Raw genomic sequence first — 17,140 nt, forward strand, 5'->3', positions numbered from 1 at the left:
CAATACACAGGAAAAACTACTAGAAATCCCATCACGGACAGAAATGAATATTCTTACAAGTAACAAAGTAAGATATAAGCCAGTATATCTTCACGACGTTCTAGACCAGGGGTGTCCAAACTACGGCCCGTGGTCCATTTTTAATTGGCCCGCCGCAAATTCTAAAAATATAATGAAATATGGCCCACACACGAAACTTGTTTTTAACTGTAATGTACGTCTTAGGTTTAACCCCTTGTTGCCTAAATTTATTTCTCTCTATTATAAAAAAGAAAAAACTTGGGGAGGCAGACTAGGGAGACGAGACGTGATCTTCTCAGAAGACAATTTGAAGTCCCGCGAGAGACATTTTAACTTGCTCCCAGCTCTTAAAACAATGACAAGCAAAACACACAGCTCGCAGCAGATGATCCGACAACTTCTCCTTGCGTGCATTCAGCCACCCTAACCCACCCCCCCATCACAACGTGAAACACAAAGTGGCAAAAGGACAGCGGCTGTACAGGCTTTAAAATGATCGCCTTCACAACGCGAGCAGCGTTATATGTCCTGCGAGAAAGAGGACACCCGGGGCTGGAAATAAAGGACAAGTATTAGTTTTACAACGTCGCACGAGACAAGGCAGTGAGACAACATTTAAAACAAGTCCACGGACATCGAACCTAGCAGTTGTTGGGTTGCTTTTGGCAGACACGCATCATGTGCTCCCAACTCTTTCAGGGCTGATGTCGACTTTTATCGAAATTCAGGGGTAGAGGATGGTAATCAGCTGTAAACTGCGACAAAACTCGCCCTTCCATTTTAGTTCGACTCTCTGTGCTAGAAGGAAAGTTAAGTAGCTTTGTTGATTTGACCGAGATTCCCTGCATGAGTAGCGAAGAGCAAACAATTTCTAAAATGGCATCGACATCTGGTGAGAGACTAAAGCGGATATGCAAATTAAAATACTCTATGGACGTTTTATGTATTATTGCTGAATCAGACTCTGACTCGTTGGACTTAAAATTTGATGCAAGTGATCAGGAGATGGAGATCAAACAAAAGTGAGGTACCGGCATCTACCGATCAGTCCCCTGCTGAACTCGTGGTGCTGAACACGCTTGGGTAGCAGATTTGCCTATGGCAGCTTTCGCCTGGGAGGACCACCACTCCAGCCCATCGTGCATCCCTGCTGGCCATTGAGGTGCCCCAGCGCACCCACAGAGATGCCAAACATGCACCGACAGCAGCCACAGCATGTAGCAACAGACGTTTTAGGTTGATTTATGTGTGAAACCACTGCTTTGTGTGCTTTTCAGAAAACTGAGTTTTTTTTGAAAAAATATTCAGCCCTCAAAGAGTTAAAACGACATGCGACAAGCAGAACAGGCAGCTCGCCAGAAGCAGATGATCCGACGGCATCTCCTTAGCGTGTGTTCAGCTGCCCCCCTTTCACAACGCGAGCAGCGTTATACGTCCTGCGAGAAAGAGATGTAACCACACCCGGGGCCGGAAATAAAGGACAAGTATTGTTTTAACAAACGTTTTTAAAGTAAAAGTGAAAATAATGCATATGTAACAATTCTTATGAAAATAACAATCTCTTTATATTGTATATCTAGTGAACCAAACATGGGGGTAAGTGAGCGAAGTGAGCAGGGGGCAGCGCCCCCAGTACAATTATATAAAAAAATTAATTACTTGTGTTTTTGCTGTCAAGCAGATGGTAAATTAAGAAGGGGGGTCTAGTTGCAGCTTGCAATACCTATGACATCGGTCAGGTGATGCCCACAACGTCAGTCACAAAACGCCCTTCGAGTCAGATAACCGTCCTACAACCCTAATCTTAACCACAGTGCAATGGGGCCCTAATGCTAATCTTAGTCTAATCTGAAGGGTGTTACGTGACGGACATTGAGGGCGTTTCATGATGTTGGGGCGTTACATGACTGACCTCATAGGTACTGCAGTCTGCAATTACACTTTGTTGAAATTGATTGTTAATTTGAATATAGCACACAAGCAAGCTGGTACATATTTTTATCTTACCAACAACTTACCTCAAATTTGGACAATTTCTCGAAATTACTAGCCAAAATCCATTTGTATGGCCACGCCAACACTTCGCTTCTATCAGGCGGATGTAGTTTCCACCACGACTGCTAGAAGGTGTGACCAGTGCTTCCAATATGATCCTTGGTACGTATCGAATACGCATCAACTGGCATTGGCTGGATACATATGCCACCTCAGCTGCATTCAGGCCAAAAGCAGTTTGAAGCGATTTTGCGACAATCGTCTACAAGGGGTTATCATAAGGCAGAGTCTTCACAAACAAGAGCAACCAAAGAACAATTTTGCTACGGGTGACCAAAAATGGCAGAACCAAAGAAACGCACAACAGCAAGTGAGTGCAGAAAATTTCAGACATGGTGGGAAAATGAATATTTCTTCCTAGGAGTCAAGGGCAAGTGTGTCTATTTGATTTGCAATGAAACTGTTGCAGCGATGAAAGAATATAATGTGTGTCAACACTACGAAACCAAACATCCGACCTATACGTCCTACACTGGTGCCTAGCGAGAACAGAAAGTTAAGCAAATGGCAGCTAGTCTGCTAGCTCAACAACAGTATTTTTTCCATGCTAACACAAGAAAATGCCACATTAGCCAGTTACGAAGTAGCGCAACTCACTGCCCATCATGGGAAACCTTTCTCAGATGCGGACTTCATAAAACAGTGCTTCACTAAAGTCGCAGGAATAATGTGCCTGGAGAAAATGCAGGAATTCAACAACATTCGCTTGTCCAGAAATGTAGTTGTGCGGCGAAATGAAGATTTGTCAGCTAACTTAAAACATCAAGTGTCAGATAAAGCTTCTGCTTTGGATTAATACTCGATTGCATGTGATGAGAGCACTATACGAAAACCCATTAATGGAGAGCTGTGATGCTGTTTTTTTTCTTTACGCATATTCAATTATGAAGCATAATTTACCTATATTTGATTGATTTTGCTAGCTTAATACACAGGAGGTGAGGCAATAGTCCTCACCTCTAGTGGGTGGCCCAGCCCTTCGTATATTTCTCTGTATGTGGCACCCAGTAGAAAAAGTTTGGAGACCCCTGTTCTAGATTGTCCGGCCCACCATACACTGTATGCACAATTATTAAGCAAGTTGTATTTTTGAGGATTTATTTTAATATGGAACAAATACAGTGCTATCAGTCAATCCGAAATGTTAATAAACCTGTAACTTGAATGTTTTACAAAGGAAATGTGAGTTGAACATTCTCAGGTTAACACACATGTGTGCACAATTATTAAGTCAACTATTAGTGTGCAGAATTATTACGCAACTAAAGGAAAAGCGAAAATCTTCCCATTTCACTTGTTTGTTTTCATCTGTTAAAATTATAATAAACAACTCAAAATTTACAAGTAAACATTTCTGACATTTCAAAAAATTAATCAGTGACCAATCCATCCTTCTTCTCAATAACAGCCATAAGCCCTCCATTCATGGAGTCTGTCAGTTTCTTGATCTGTTGACAACTTTTTGTGCAGCAGCAACCACAGCCTGTCCCAGACACTGTTCAGAGAGGGGTTCTCTTTTCTTTCCCGTAAATCTGCAGTTTAAGAAGGGCTTTAGATTAGGTGAGGAAGGGGGGCCATGTCATTTTTCTTTTAGGCCTGGAGTACTTTGATGCATGTGATGGAGCATTGTCCTGCATAAAAATCATGGTCTTCTAGAAAGATGCAGACTTTTTTTTTTTCCACTGCTTGAATAAAGTGTCTCTGTCTTCTAAAAACTAGCAGTAGGTTTGGGAGTTGATTTTGAGTCCATCTTAAACCTGAAAAGGTCCAACTAGCTTGTCTTTAATAATACCAGACCACACCAGTACCCCACCTTCATCTTACTGGTGTCAGAGTCGAAGTGGAGCTCTGTGCCCGTTACTGATCCAGCCATGGGCCAATCCATCTGCTCCGTCAAGAGTCCCTTTCATCTCATCAGTTCATAAAACCTTTGAAAAATCGGTCTTCAGATATTTCTTTGCCCAGTCTTGACGTTTCAACTTATGTGTCTTGTTCAGTGGTGGTTGGGTTACAGCCTTCCTTACCTTGGCCATGTCTCCTAGCACTGAATACCTTGTGCTTCTGGGTACTCTATATAGGATGCAGCTCTGGAATATGACAGCACTGGAGGAGAATTGGTTCCTGGTAACTTCACGTTTGATTCTTCTTAAATCTTTGGCAGTTAATTTGCGTCTTTCCCCAACCAACACGTTTCTTGTGGCCCTGTTGACTATTTGCAACAAAACGTTTGATGGTTCTGTGATCACGCCCCAATATCTGAGCAATTTCAAGAGTGCTGCATCCCCGTGAAAGACTTTAAATCTCTTGTTTGGCCCATTTTGCCTAAAGAAAGCAAGCTGCCTAATAATTATGCACACCTTGATATAGGGTGTTGATCTCCTTAGGCCACACCCTCCCTCATTACACAAATACACATCACCTGATATGCTTAAATCAAATAAGCATTCAAGTTTATACAGCTTAGAGTCGGAATACATAAATAAAAAATACATACTTGCCTAATAATTGTGCACACAGTGTACTATTGTGGAAGCCTAAGTGTGCAATGCTGTGGCTACTAGGGCTACGAATTGGCAGACACCTCCCAATTTGATATTAGACTCACCTAAAGGATTATTAGGACCACCATACTAATACGGTGTTTGACCCCCTTTCGCCTTCAGAACTGCCTTAATTCTACGTGGCATTGATTCAACAAGGTGCGGAAAGAATTCTTTAGAAATGTTGGCCCATATTCATAGGATAGCATCTTGCAGTTGATGGAGATTTGTGGGATGCACATCCAGGGCACGAAGCTCCCGTTCCACCACATCCCAAAGATGCTCTATTGGGTTGAGATCTGGTGACTGTGGGGCCATTTTAGTACAGTGAACTCCTTGTCATGTTCAAGAAACCAATTTGAAATGATTCGAGCTTTGTGACATGGTGCATTATCCTGCTGGAAGTAGCCATCAGAGGATGGGTACATGGTGGTCATGAAGGGATGGACATGGCCAGAAACAATGCTCAGGTAGCCCGTGGCATTTAAACGATGCCCAATTGACACTAAGGGGCCTAAAGTGTGCCAAGAAAACATCCCCCACACCATTACACCACCACCACCAGCCTGCACAGTGGTAACAAGGCATGATGGATCCATGTTCTCATTCTGTTTACGCCAAATTCTGACTCTACCATTTGAATGTCTCAACAGAAATCGAGACTCATCAGACCAGGCAACATTTTTCCAGTCTTCAACTGTCCAATTTTGGTGAGCTCGTGCAAATTGTAGCCTCTTTTTCCAATTTGTAGTGGAGATGAGTGGTACCCGGTGGGGTCTTCCTCCTCAAGGTTGTGCGTGTTGTGGCTTCACAAATGCTTTGCTGCATACCTCGGTTGTAACGAGTGGTTATTTCAGTCAAAGTTGCTCTTCTATCAGCTTGAATTAGTCGGCCCATTCTCCTCTGACCTCTAGCATCAACAAGGCATTTTCGCCCACAGGACTGCCGCATACTGGATGTTTTTCCCTTTTCACACCATTCTTTGTAAACCCTAGAAATGGTTGTGTGTGAAAATCCCAGTAACTGAGCAGATTGTGAAATACTCAGACCGGCCCGTCTGGCACCAACAACCATGCCACGCTCAGAATTGCTTAAATCACCTTTCTCTCCCATTCTGACATTCAGTTTGGAGTTCAGGAGATTGTCTTGACCAGGACCACACCCCTAAATGCATTGAAGCAACTGCCATGTGATTGGTTGATTAGATAATTGCATTAATGAGAAATTGAACAGGTGTTCCTAATAATCCTTTAGGTGAGCATATATTGATCGTTGCTGATTTGATTTGTATTGAAATTTTTTTAAAACACTGCAATTTGATTTTACAATGTTATGGATGATGAACATTTACTTTATTATTGAAAACAAGTGAATCTTTCTTAAAACACGTTTATTAAAGACTAGCAGACCACGTGTGCTTCGCTGAAGTCGCTGTAGTTGGAATAATTATGTATCTACTGTACATGCAACTTATAGAGCTTCTTTATATACAACATTTTTGGTTTGTCCTCCTGGAGCCAAAATATATAAATTTTCGCTTTTGACTAATTCGTGAACATGCTACATAAAAAATTGAAACGGGAAAAACGGCAACACCGCCGGGAACAACAGTAAATGAGATGAAGTAAAAGTCTACTAAACACTAAAGTACAAAAACGAAGTAGAAAGTAACAGTAAACCGCAACACCGACGGGAACACCGGCACACCGCGTCTACTAAACACTAAGAAACACTAAGTAGAAACACTAAAGGAAAAAATATTATTCAGTAATTACTGCGTCTAGTAAACAGTAAATGAGTAAAGGAGAGAGGACTAAACACTAAGGAAAAAGAACGGCAAGACCGCATCAACTGCGGAGCTCAGCTCGGAGCGAAACAAAGTGAATGAAATGAGGTGAATGGGAGGGGAGATGATCACGTGACTCCCCCACCTGCCTTAACTCTCCATCCCTCCACAAACACAGTCTCTCGGATCCCAACTCTCCTTTATATGTATAGATGCAGTGGGTCTCCAAATTGTTGAAACCCTTCCCCTAACCAAGCTGAGTAAAAATAATGGAGACAGACGCATCAATCAAATTCCAACTCTCAAAATTAAAAGTGCTTTGTTAAATTTTACTTAAAGAAACACAACAGCATTCACAATATGCAAACCAACACACACCACTGATAATTTCTAACAAAAAAAACAAACTGTGTTCTGTCAGAATCACTGGAAGTGTACAGTATGTTAACAAGCAAGTCCTCACATTTCAAGTGTATGCTGTTAAGAACCAGCACAGTATTTAACATTTTAAAGGAAAACAAAGCGTTTTAGTACAAATACTGCATAAAAGTTTAATTAGAAAAGATTAGCTACATGGCTACTGCTTTAAAAAACTGCAACAAACAAAAAAGAATAATTAGCTCTGATACACTAAGCTCTCTTACAACTCTCAAGCACAACTGCTTTGTGAAGGCCGTGTGAGGACAGACACATTCACCCAAAGTTATGTGATGTTACTGTGAAATAAGGCAGTACAGCCCTTGAACCCAAAGCATCCAATCTCTGAGCAACTCTACCAGCATTGCTTTAGTGACTGTTTAATTTCTGACTTTGTTTGACTGCAGATTTTAAGCACTGCTGTATCAGAGGGAAAATGCATTTATGGTACAAAGTACCTTAGTTTTAATGGATGGGTCAAATTACAGAAACCAGCATTTTTTATGATAACATACAGACAGCAATCCTTGCATGTAAAATATGCAATGGACTGTTCAATTTTAAACACTAGCTATAGATTTTTGGTTAACTGATGCTGTGGCAGGTTTTGCTTTGTTCCAGCTTAACTTCTGGATGGTATCAAGGGAGACACACACGTACACAATTGGTCTTTAAATGGTATCTAATTTTTCAGTGGAAGATTTTGCATATTGCCTGTCACACACGTGCGCATGGGTGGCAGCTAAAGGGCTTGAGTAAGGGCAATTCCGAATCAGACCGGGATGTGGCAGAGTGCACCGACTCTTTTTCTCCCTTTCCTGCAGACCATTTACTGGAGATTCCACCTGGTCCTCTTGATGTCACTTCCGGGTCCAAACCTATGGAAGAAGACCTTGCCAGCTCCGGCCCCTGTTATGCCACGTTCGGGCTCGAGCCTATGGCTGAAGACCCCTATGATTTCACTTCCTGTCTTCCCCTAGTAAAGCCTCCACCTTTTTCCCTATTCACTCAGTTCTGTTTTGGACTCGGTTTTGTGCACATCAGCGCTGTTATACAATCTGCAACTTTGCAGCCAGGATACCAATATACGCGTGGCTGCCCCAAACCTTTTTATGACTCTTATGTCTGGATTTTGAGACTAGCCGTATTCATGTGCAGTTCTCCATTGACTTTTTAAAATCACTAGTTAAGTCCATGCTTTAGATTTGTAAAAAGGTGCTGCATGAACCTGAGGATGAACCTTTTCTGGCGAGTTTTCTTTCTCAACGTGACACAGGCAAGCTCTCTACAGCACATTACCCAAAGTCAGCGTAAATGCATCCCATCATTAAAATTCAACAGTGTGCAACAACACGCTAATTATACTGTATACTATTCCAGTAAACAACCATGTATTTACATTTGTTGATATGATACTAATAATGTAACTATGTAATTCAGCTGAACAAATTACATATGCCGTTCTAACAATACACAGTTTACCTGTTACTTTCTTTGATGAAAAAGATTGTATTGATTTCTCATCAACATGCCCTGCAACCAGATCCTCCAACTTGCTGGGAGAATTCAGGGGTTGGTGGCACGACTGGCACTCCAGCAACTGTAATAAAAAAAAACAAAACAAAAAAAACAACAAAAACCTCACTGTCACACATTCCATTCCAATTAGTGTGGTGCTGAGGTGTCACCCGTTGTACAGCTACACTTGGGTCCTAATTTGGGACCACATAAGTGTGGTGGGTGCGGCTCAGGATCAGTTCTTGCTTGTAATTGTACTTTAACATAAACAAAATGCTATTTCCTATTTTTTATTTTTACTGCTTCAAGCAGCCTTTACTTTTCATTTCTATGGAAGTTTATACAGTGACATTTATTTTCTTGAGCATATCTGTATAAGTTTATTTTTTATCCTGAAAGTATGAAAATGATGATAAGCATAAAGGAATGACTGTGGTGGGCTGGCGCCCTGCCCGGGGTTTGTTTCCTGCCTTGTGCCCTGTGTTGGCTGGGATTGGCTCCAGCAGAACCCCGTGACCCTGTAGTTAGGATATGACGGGTTGGATAATGGATGGATGGATAAAGGAATGACTGGAAGTAAATTAGGAACCCTTCACGGGCAGCAGTGCCTGCAGTTATCAATTATCAGTTCCACAGGAAACTATTCACATGGAATTAAAGAGCAAATTGCAACATTTAAAGTGAACACTTACAAAGAGACGAGGGCTTAGAGGTTGAATGATTAAAGTAATATTCTAATCACATTTCCACAGAATGAGGGTAGAAATAAAGAAACTACTTAAACAGAGGCCCTAGCCCACTTAATAAATTAGCTGAAACAAAACCAGCTGCACTACATGAGGTGTGAAGATTAATGGGGTGAAACTCATCATAGCTGAGGAAACAAAGAAGAGCAAAGTGCCAAACATGTCCCTCAGGAGAAATCCACCAAATGGTTAATTTTTCCATATCTTACCAGTGCAGGGTCATCACGTCAGGCAACAAATAATTATCTGCTCATAAATTGGTTCATAATTTGTATTTCAAGAAAACAGTACAATTGCAAATTAAAAAAAAACAAAATAAATCTTACAAGCAGCATGAAAGTACTTAGTTTGGACCTTAAATTAAGTGTAAAATTTACAAATAAAAAAATATTCTTTAGACAAATAAGCAGTATCAAGAAATGGAAATGCAAGTATCACTGTTTTTGTAATAAGACTCATTTATTTTAATATGCTGTACAAAACATTACTTTTCTTAAAAAGAAAAAAAAATCTATTTCAGAGCTACACAGTGACACTCAGTGAACCAAGAAGCTCCTTACAATTCCATACCCAAGCAAAAGATTTGGGAAAAAAACGAGAATTTTATTCATCATCTTCCTCCTCCTCTTCATCACTGATGACATACTTCTTAGCTTTCTTGCTGCTTTTCTCTTCCTCATCTTCAGATTTCCTCTTCTGAGAGGTCTCTCCTTCCTGCCAACAAGAAAGACCATTTCAAATTAATTGAATCAAACTACAAAATACTTCTCTGGTATTCTAAGTACAGTAATTCTCTATACATCCTGAATGTGCCAAAGGGTGTACAAAGAGAGGTGGGTAATATTTAACAATGAGCAAAAGCGAGTGTGGCATGAATAGCTGATAAGGTCTCATTAACATGATCATTTACATCTAGCTGGTCACAATATTTTCTTAATTCTGCCTTAATATTAGGAGAGCATAATGAAGTAATAATATTCTTTGAGAACACACAAACCTCATCACTGGTGAGCTTCTTGGCCTTTAATAACCTCTGTGTTCGGTCATCATCGGAACCTTCGTCACTGTCAGATGAGTAAATTCTGGCACGTTCCTCTGTTTAAAGAAATAAAGTTTAAACTATTTACAGACATTACTTTTTGTTAACAATGCCACAATAGGAAATTCATGATATACAGTAGTCAAATCTACCTACAAATAAACATGGAGACAATACAAATACCATAAAATTTTATACGGTGTGTGTGTGTATATATATATATATATATATATATATATATATATATATATATATATATATATATATATATATATATACATACACACACACACATATATTGTGACGGACAGCCGGGTCCCATGCCCAGTCGGGACGCCCCTGCTACATATGTCATCATAACCAGCTCATTACCTCCCCTGGGACGCTAGGTGGCAGCCTCCCTGGACAATGTTCATTTCCCACTCTCCCACGTGGCTACCTGGGACATGGAGTACTCTACAGCCTGGTTGGGAGAGGGGGTGGCCGCTAGGGGGCGCTGCCACGACTCAAGAGCCTGGCTGGACGAATCTTCAGCCCCACCCGGAGGTGCAATTAGGACCAGGTGGTCAAGCACCTGGAACACTTCCGGGTGGGGTATAAAACGAGCCAGGCTCCACCACTGGGTAGCCAGAATCAGGAGAAAGAGGACGAGGTTGCCTGGGAGGAGTGGTGGTACCAGAGAGGGAAGAGTATTGCTTGTGCTTTGGGACTGTGTGGCACGGGGAAGACGTGTCACACAGCTGAAGAAAAATAAAAGCCTGTGTGTTTTTGTGCACGTGCCTCTGCGTGGTCTGTGCCGGGTCGGGCGCTATATAGCACCTTTTACAATACACATACATATACATACACAGACACACATATACATACATACATATATACATAAAACAAATTCAGGGAATGCCTTAAGCTATACTGAATTAACAAGTGGAATCACGGGAGACACTCTTCTATTTTTTGTGGAAAAATTAAGCATGGTCCACAGATGCTGTCCTACATCCTACAAACACAATCATAAGAACCAATAACCATTTAATCTGTATTCTGTATTGCATCATTAAAAGTCAGTGATGCACAAAACAACTTACAACAAAGGTATTCCAAATAAGCTATTTATGAATATTGCCAAGTGACAGAGGCAAATATGCAGCAGTGACCCTGAGATATGATGTTCAATGTCTAAGCCACTTCACCACACTGTCTGAATAAATTGCTAAATATGAAATAAAAGAGACAAATGAAATCGACAAAGAAAATATAATTGGCCTTTCAAGTTTAATATTCTCAGAGTAAGTGAATAGCTTTTTTGCATGGTGTATGAAATGCATAATGTGCTGTACCAGGAGGCCAACCATATAAAAAAATGTTTACTGAAGCAAAAACAAACAAGGGAGAAAAACACAAATGTTAACTCAAAGTACCCAGGAAAAAAAAAAAAAAAAGATTAAAACACTGTTGCCACTGTAGGCTTACCTGTACAGGTACTGAAACCTTGTCTAACCTGTAGGATGACTTGCTAATTTGCAGAATAAACATTCACCAACTGTTTTTTTTTCTCTATACACTACAGTGGTCTTTTCCACATACTATCGAGTTTTTATCTTAGTGCAAGCTAGCTTTAAAACCAAATGATTACCCGTCTAAAGAAGCCAACAAATTCCCACTCATTCCAGTGCAGAACAATTGGCTGCCACCTAAATGGGTGAAGGGTGTGAAAGAGTAGAATGGTGCCATTTTCCCAACCTAGGACCATGTTCTGTTTGTGTCTGCCAGGAGGTATCCTGCCCTTCTGTCAACCATCCACAGCTTCTTCTCTCTTAGTTAGGGGAAGGCTATGTCCCCAATATCTTCAGGGTTAACACTGTCTATTTACTTTGACGGCTCAACTTTCAATTCCTGCACAGAAGCCCCCATTGTGACGCCTTCTTAAAACATTACTTGCAGGGCTTCTTGACTCAGACAATGCACTTTAACTCACGTTTTATTATTTGGCTAATTCTACTGTAGTATAAATTTACCTTGATTTCTTAGTGCTAGGCCAAGCTCCGGCTTTTTTCCTGCTCCAACACTTCCTCTCTAGCAAGTGCCCTTCACACAGAGCAACAACTCACAGCCCTTTCAAAATATTCATTTTAAGATAAAGCTGATGTAAAGTTTGCCACTTCTAAAATAAAATTATCCATTGTATTGATGTGGACCCGAGTTAACAGCTTTGCATGGTGATGAATTTCTAGTGTTCAGCCGCAGTCTCCTCACAGTGTAAGCTAATACAACTCCTAGTCTCAGCTGTGGAGAGACCACTTTTGAACACTGTAAGGCCAGCACTTCCTGGTGACATCAGTAGAGCTGTCCCTCACTCAGCTCTCGCAACACTGGCACTAACACTCTACCTGTCCGCAGTGCATATTTCAACATTCTCACCAAATGTTCTGTTGTGGACTCACACCACAAAGTATGGGAGTTTGCAGATTTGCACTGTGGTCAAGTGCCAGCTGGCCATTTGTTGGTGTCAGTCACAGTGCAAATCAGTGAGCCGAGATGGCTTGTAGTGTGTGCAAATCTACGATAAAAGGCCCAGGGTATTTGATATTATTACATTTCTAAGCTGAAAATCTATAAGTGAATCACCACTTCTGTTTACTAAAAGAACAAATGTTATGACAGTTAAGTAGGCCTTAATAAGCAGTCATGCAAACCAGCTGCTTCCTACTGTATAATTATGCATATACTAATTTGTCCCTTGAACACACACATGAGAAGTGATCTGCATTATTAGAACACACTTATCTTTTTTTTTTTTTTTACAGCATCAGTCATCATGATATGAGTGGGTGTATTAAAGATAAATTCACTTATTACTTATTTCTATTACTTTTATTTTCTTTTATTAACTCCTGCAGAACGTAACGTGGTAATGCACAATTCATTAAAAAATGAACACCATATAAAAGCACATACACAATCAATTAATGCATACATAAACAAATAATTTATTATTTAAAAAATTATTTATTAAATAAAAAATGCTGAGTTTTAAAATATGAACATACCTCTGATTCCTCCACCTCTATATTTACTTTTGATGGCAGCCAAACTGATCGATTCTTCACCTTCATCTTCTTCCTCATAACGGTCAGGCTCCAAATAGTTGGCGCTGAGACCTCTTTGGTGCTGCCTTTCTCTCATTCGACGCTGTTGAGATTCTCTTCGAATTGAAGCTCTAAGCCTCTCTTCTTCTTTCTGAAGGGAAAAGAGGTCAGATGAAATTAAAAATGCATCTACCATATTAGCTGCTATAATTGTAAATGGGGCCCTAAACTGCTTTTTAATGAGCTACATAAGGATTACAATGAAAATGTTGGCTGTGCTCGGGAGCTTCACTTGATAATGACACCATGACACTTACAGGAAGACAAGTAAGGAGCTTTTGGATTTTTTACATAAGGGTTTAACAGACTAAAGATTCTCTCCAATGTAAACAACTTGATTAGCCCCTTTTCCTTTCAGACATATACTGCTTTCTGCACATATTTGAGTGATAATTGTGAATGGCACTGTGCACAAATAAATTCCAGCCAAGAACCACTGAGTATACTGTAATCACTCATCTGTATGGATGTGAGCGCGTATGCGCGTATGCTCTCCCCAATGTAAATGTGAAGAGACTTAATTTAATCAAGTGAAATGAATGGTTTGAACCAAGTCAACTGTAATGTCAATGAAGGGAATTGCTCAGTAATTAGGAACATGAGCTGAATATTTCTCTGAATTGGATAGGTCCTTTCACCCAGAGATCATTAGAATGAAGCTAACTTAGGCAAAATAACATCACTTAAAATGAAAACCCTTGCATACTAATAATGTACTTTGCGGATAGTCCATCATACTACATCTACAACAAAATGAAATACTTAGCACAGGCAACTTTCTGCTTTTCTTATTCATCTATCTATCTATATTTATTTCTATTCAACACTTTCTGCAAACAAGGTTTACAATATACTAATCTATAATACTAGCTGAAATACCCAGCATTGCCTGGGAGGAAAAGAATGCTTGTTGTTTTGTTTGAAAAAAACATAATTAAATAAAAAAACCATAAAAATAAATTAAACAATAAAGACTCACTAATGTCCTTGTCTTGAGGGCTTGTATGTATGTTATCATCCAGTTGATGCTCGGAACCGGCCAACTCTATTTAATTTGAAAAGCAACAGGGGCGCGGTGCTGCTCAAACAAAGAATGCTGGCAGTCGCCTGCTATATACTAACTAGAGATATGTAAGCCCATGCTGTTAATAACAAAGGATTCTAGAAAGTATTGAAATCGTCAGAACTACGCTGGACATCTCTCTGCTAGGAGGATTCGTGTTGCCAACGTGCTCACATCGTTTGTGCATTAGCAGCTAAGCGACTGTCTTTCTTAGGAGGTTTCCTTTTGCCGGTGTGCAGGCCTCGCTTGCGTATCCTCGGAGCTGGTGCCCTCACCCCAACTCTACGTCTCACTTCCGGGCCGGACAGACACACACACACTTGCACGCATTGAACTCTATTTCATTTCAAAAGCAACAGGGCTGCCTGTGGTGCTCAAAACATAAAGAATGCTGGCAGTCACCTCCAGTTCGCCCTCTGGTGGTTGTTCCAAGTGTCAACTGAATGATAACATAAGACCGTAAGATCATGAGAAGGGGTGGGTTAGGGCTGATTTCACCCTATTATTTTTAGTCGACCATTGAGAAACATGTGTACCAAGTTTCATGAAAATCACTCCAGCCGTTCAGACGAGATTCTGGAACATACATACTCAGATTGACTTGTATGTATATATGTATGTGTATATATGTATATATATTCCACTCTTGTCTTTGAATATTACAAAAGTACAAAAGTTGTGGAAGTGACCAAATACAAACACAGTAACAGGTACCTGTGCGGTCTGTTTGTGAGGAAACTGCACAAGAAATGAAGACATAATACAAACAAAGCTGAAATTGTAAAAAAATGAAAGCAGCATGTTTTCTTTGCTCTTTGTAAGTAAACATTGTTAAATGAATGAAATGGATATCACCACCTTCAAGCTCTTGAAGGGTTACTGTATAAATGTATACAGTAAAAAAAAAAAAAATTCTGAATATGAAGAGATGCCTTTCCTGCATTTAAATTGCAACACTTGTGAACACACTACATTTCTATGTGTAAAGATGGTTAACAGTGGGAACTATAAGGCCACAGAATCCGTGAGGCAGCAGTGCCAACTACAACACCACCATGCTGGCCTATACATTGATCATATGAAATACTATTAAAGTAACTACAATAATTTAAAAACTTAATACTACAAACACAATTTTATATTTTACTTTTGAAGTAATGCTACTAGTCTCTATGAAGTGCTTTTTTCAACGACCAGTTACTGGTTTAAACAATATTTCTAGCCTTACAAACATGGTGCATGGGAAACCTCTCATTGTTCCGGTTTTCATTATTACTTTGAAATTTCTTCATTTTTTTTTAAAAGGTTATGTTCAGTTGTTTGACAAAAGCTCATAATATTCTTATTTATCATAGTTCTGACACATTTATTATATAGTCCTAACAACTAAACACTTTGTTTTTTCAAAAGAGGGTACAGTAATATAATGCATTACATCTGAATCACTATTTGTATATATTGTACTAGATAAATACATAAACATATTTCTTTAATTTATTCTGTCACAAACATTTAATGCAAAGCACCCATTTTTTCCACATGCAACAAACACAGAATAAGAGAAAAAAAAACTTACAACCCTCTAACATGTTAAAATGAGTTCTGCACTTTCATGTAGGCGGGAAAGTATTTTGAAGGTTGTAAAATGAATGTGAACATTTTTGCAGTGACTACTTTAATATTTCTGTGTAAAGTTGTAAAAAATAAAAATGGCATTGGTTCAAAAAAGTTGACCACATGCAAACAAGCTAGAGTATTGTCTTCAAAATCTGTTGAAAAGGTTTTCACAAAACTTGGTGTGACAGTCATGCTGGATCACATGAGATTTTTATGTATTAGTTGAAGGCCATTCAATTTTACCAGCCATGTTTTGCTAAATTTGTTCATTATGACTGCAACATAAATAATCAACAAAATATTCAGTAATGTCAAAAGAAGTAATCAAAAACAATATTGTTCCTCTAAAACCTTGTAGTATAATAATTTTTTTTTTAGTATTGAATGGAATGTAGCATGACACATACAGTATAATAAATGCAGAAAAATAGCCTCTCACTTTAAAAGTAGCTTCAATTAAATTGCAGTATAAACCATATTTAGATGGTTAGATGTGTAATAACTTGCAACATTGTGCATTGTATTGTATGTTTTTGCTTTCTTGTGTAAATCTATTTGTTTGGTGTTCAATTGTGTTAATTTTATAATTTAATTGTATAACTGTGCTATTAACTCATACCCAGAGAAATGGATTGGGCTTCTTTTTTTCCTGTGCTTCTGTTTCGATTAAGATACTTTAAAAATATGTTTTATTTTATGATCTCTAGACTACACGGTTTTCCTAGTGGTAATAGTGCCAGAGTACAACTCATAAAGGACATTTGTACAACAAATAAAATGAATAGCAAAATTATAGCCCGTGTACTATCAACATTTACATTTGTTTGTTTGTAAACAATTTTCAGGAACATAGTTCTGATTGGAACTATAAATGTAATATAGTGCATCCTTTCCCTGTTCCTTTCTGCCATCTCTGCCTAATAAATGTGACCAGCATGTTCAAGTACTGGTATTGCCTCCCTGATTTGGCTTTCTGGATTTTAATTACTGTACCTGCCAACTTTTAATTATGTTATCTGGGTCAAACCATCTTTTTTGATGTTTAATTCTTTTGCTTGACTTCTCTGAGCTCTCTTTTTTATGTATCACCAAAAGTTAATCTGCTTGTGTATAATAGCTGCTAACTATTACACACCTCCTGTTGGAAGGACCCCAAATACTTTGCTCTAAGCAGACGGCCATTCTCATTTTA

General features: G+C 39.3%; 1 protein-coding gene across 1 annotated transcript in view; it reads right to left on the reverse strand.

Annotated features, from left to right (window-relative positions):
* Positions 1-9,414: 9,414 nt before the first annotated feature.
* Positions 9,415-17,140, reverse strand: part of leo1 (LEO1 homolog, Paf1/RNA polymerase II complex component) — a 31,590-nt gene continuing 23,864 nt past the window's right edge. Inside the window, exons 10-12 of the mRNA XM_039770315.1 lie at positions 13,170-13,359; positions 10,081-10,178; positions 9,415-9,797 (exon numbers count right to left, since the gene is read on the reverse strand). Coding sequence (XP_039626249.1) covers positions 9,687-9,797; positions 10,081-10,178; positions 13,170-13,359 — 399 coding nt within the window. The 3' untranslated portion in view covers positions 9,415-9,686. The remainder of the gene's footprint in view (positions 9,798-10,080; positions 10,179-13,169; positions 13,360-17,140) is intronic.

Source organism: Polypterus senegalus, chromosome 12 (genome assembly GCF_016835505.1).
Source record: "Polypterus senegalus isolate Bchr_013 chromosome 12, ASM1683550v1, whole genome shotgun sequence".
Taxonomy (NCBI): Eukaryota; Metazoa; Chordata; class Cladistia; order Polypteriformes; family Polypteridae; genus Polypterus; species Polypterus senegalus.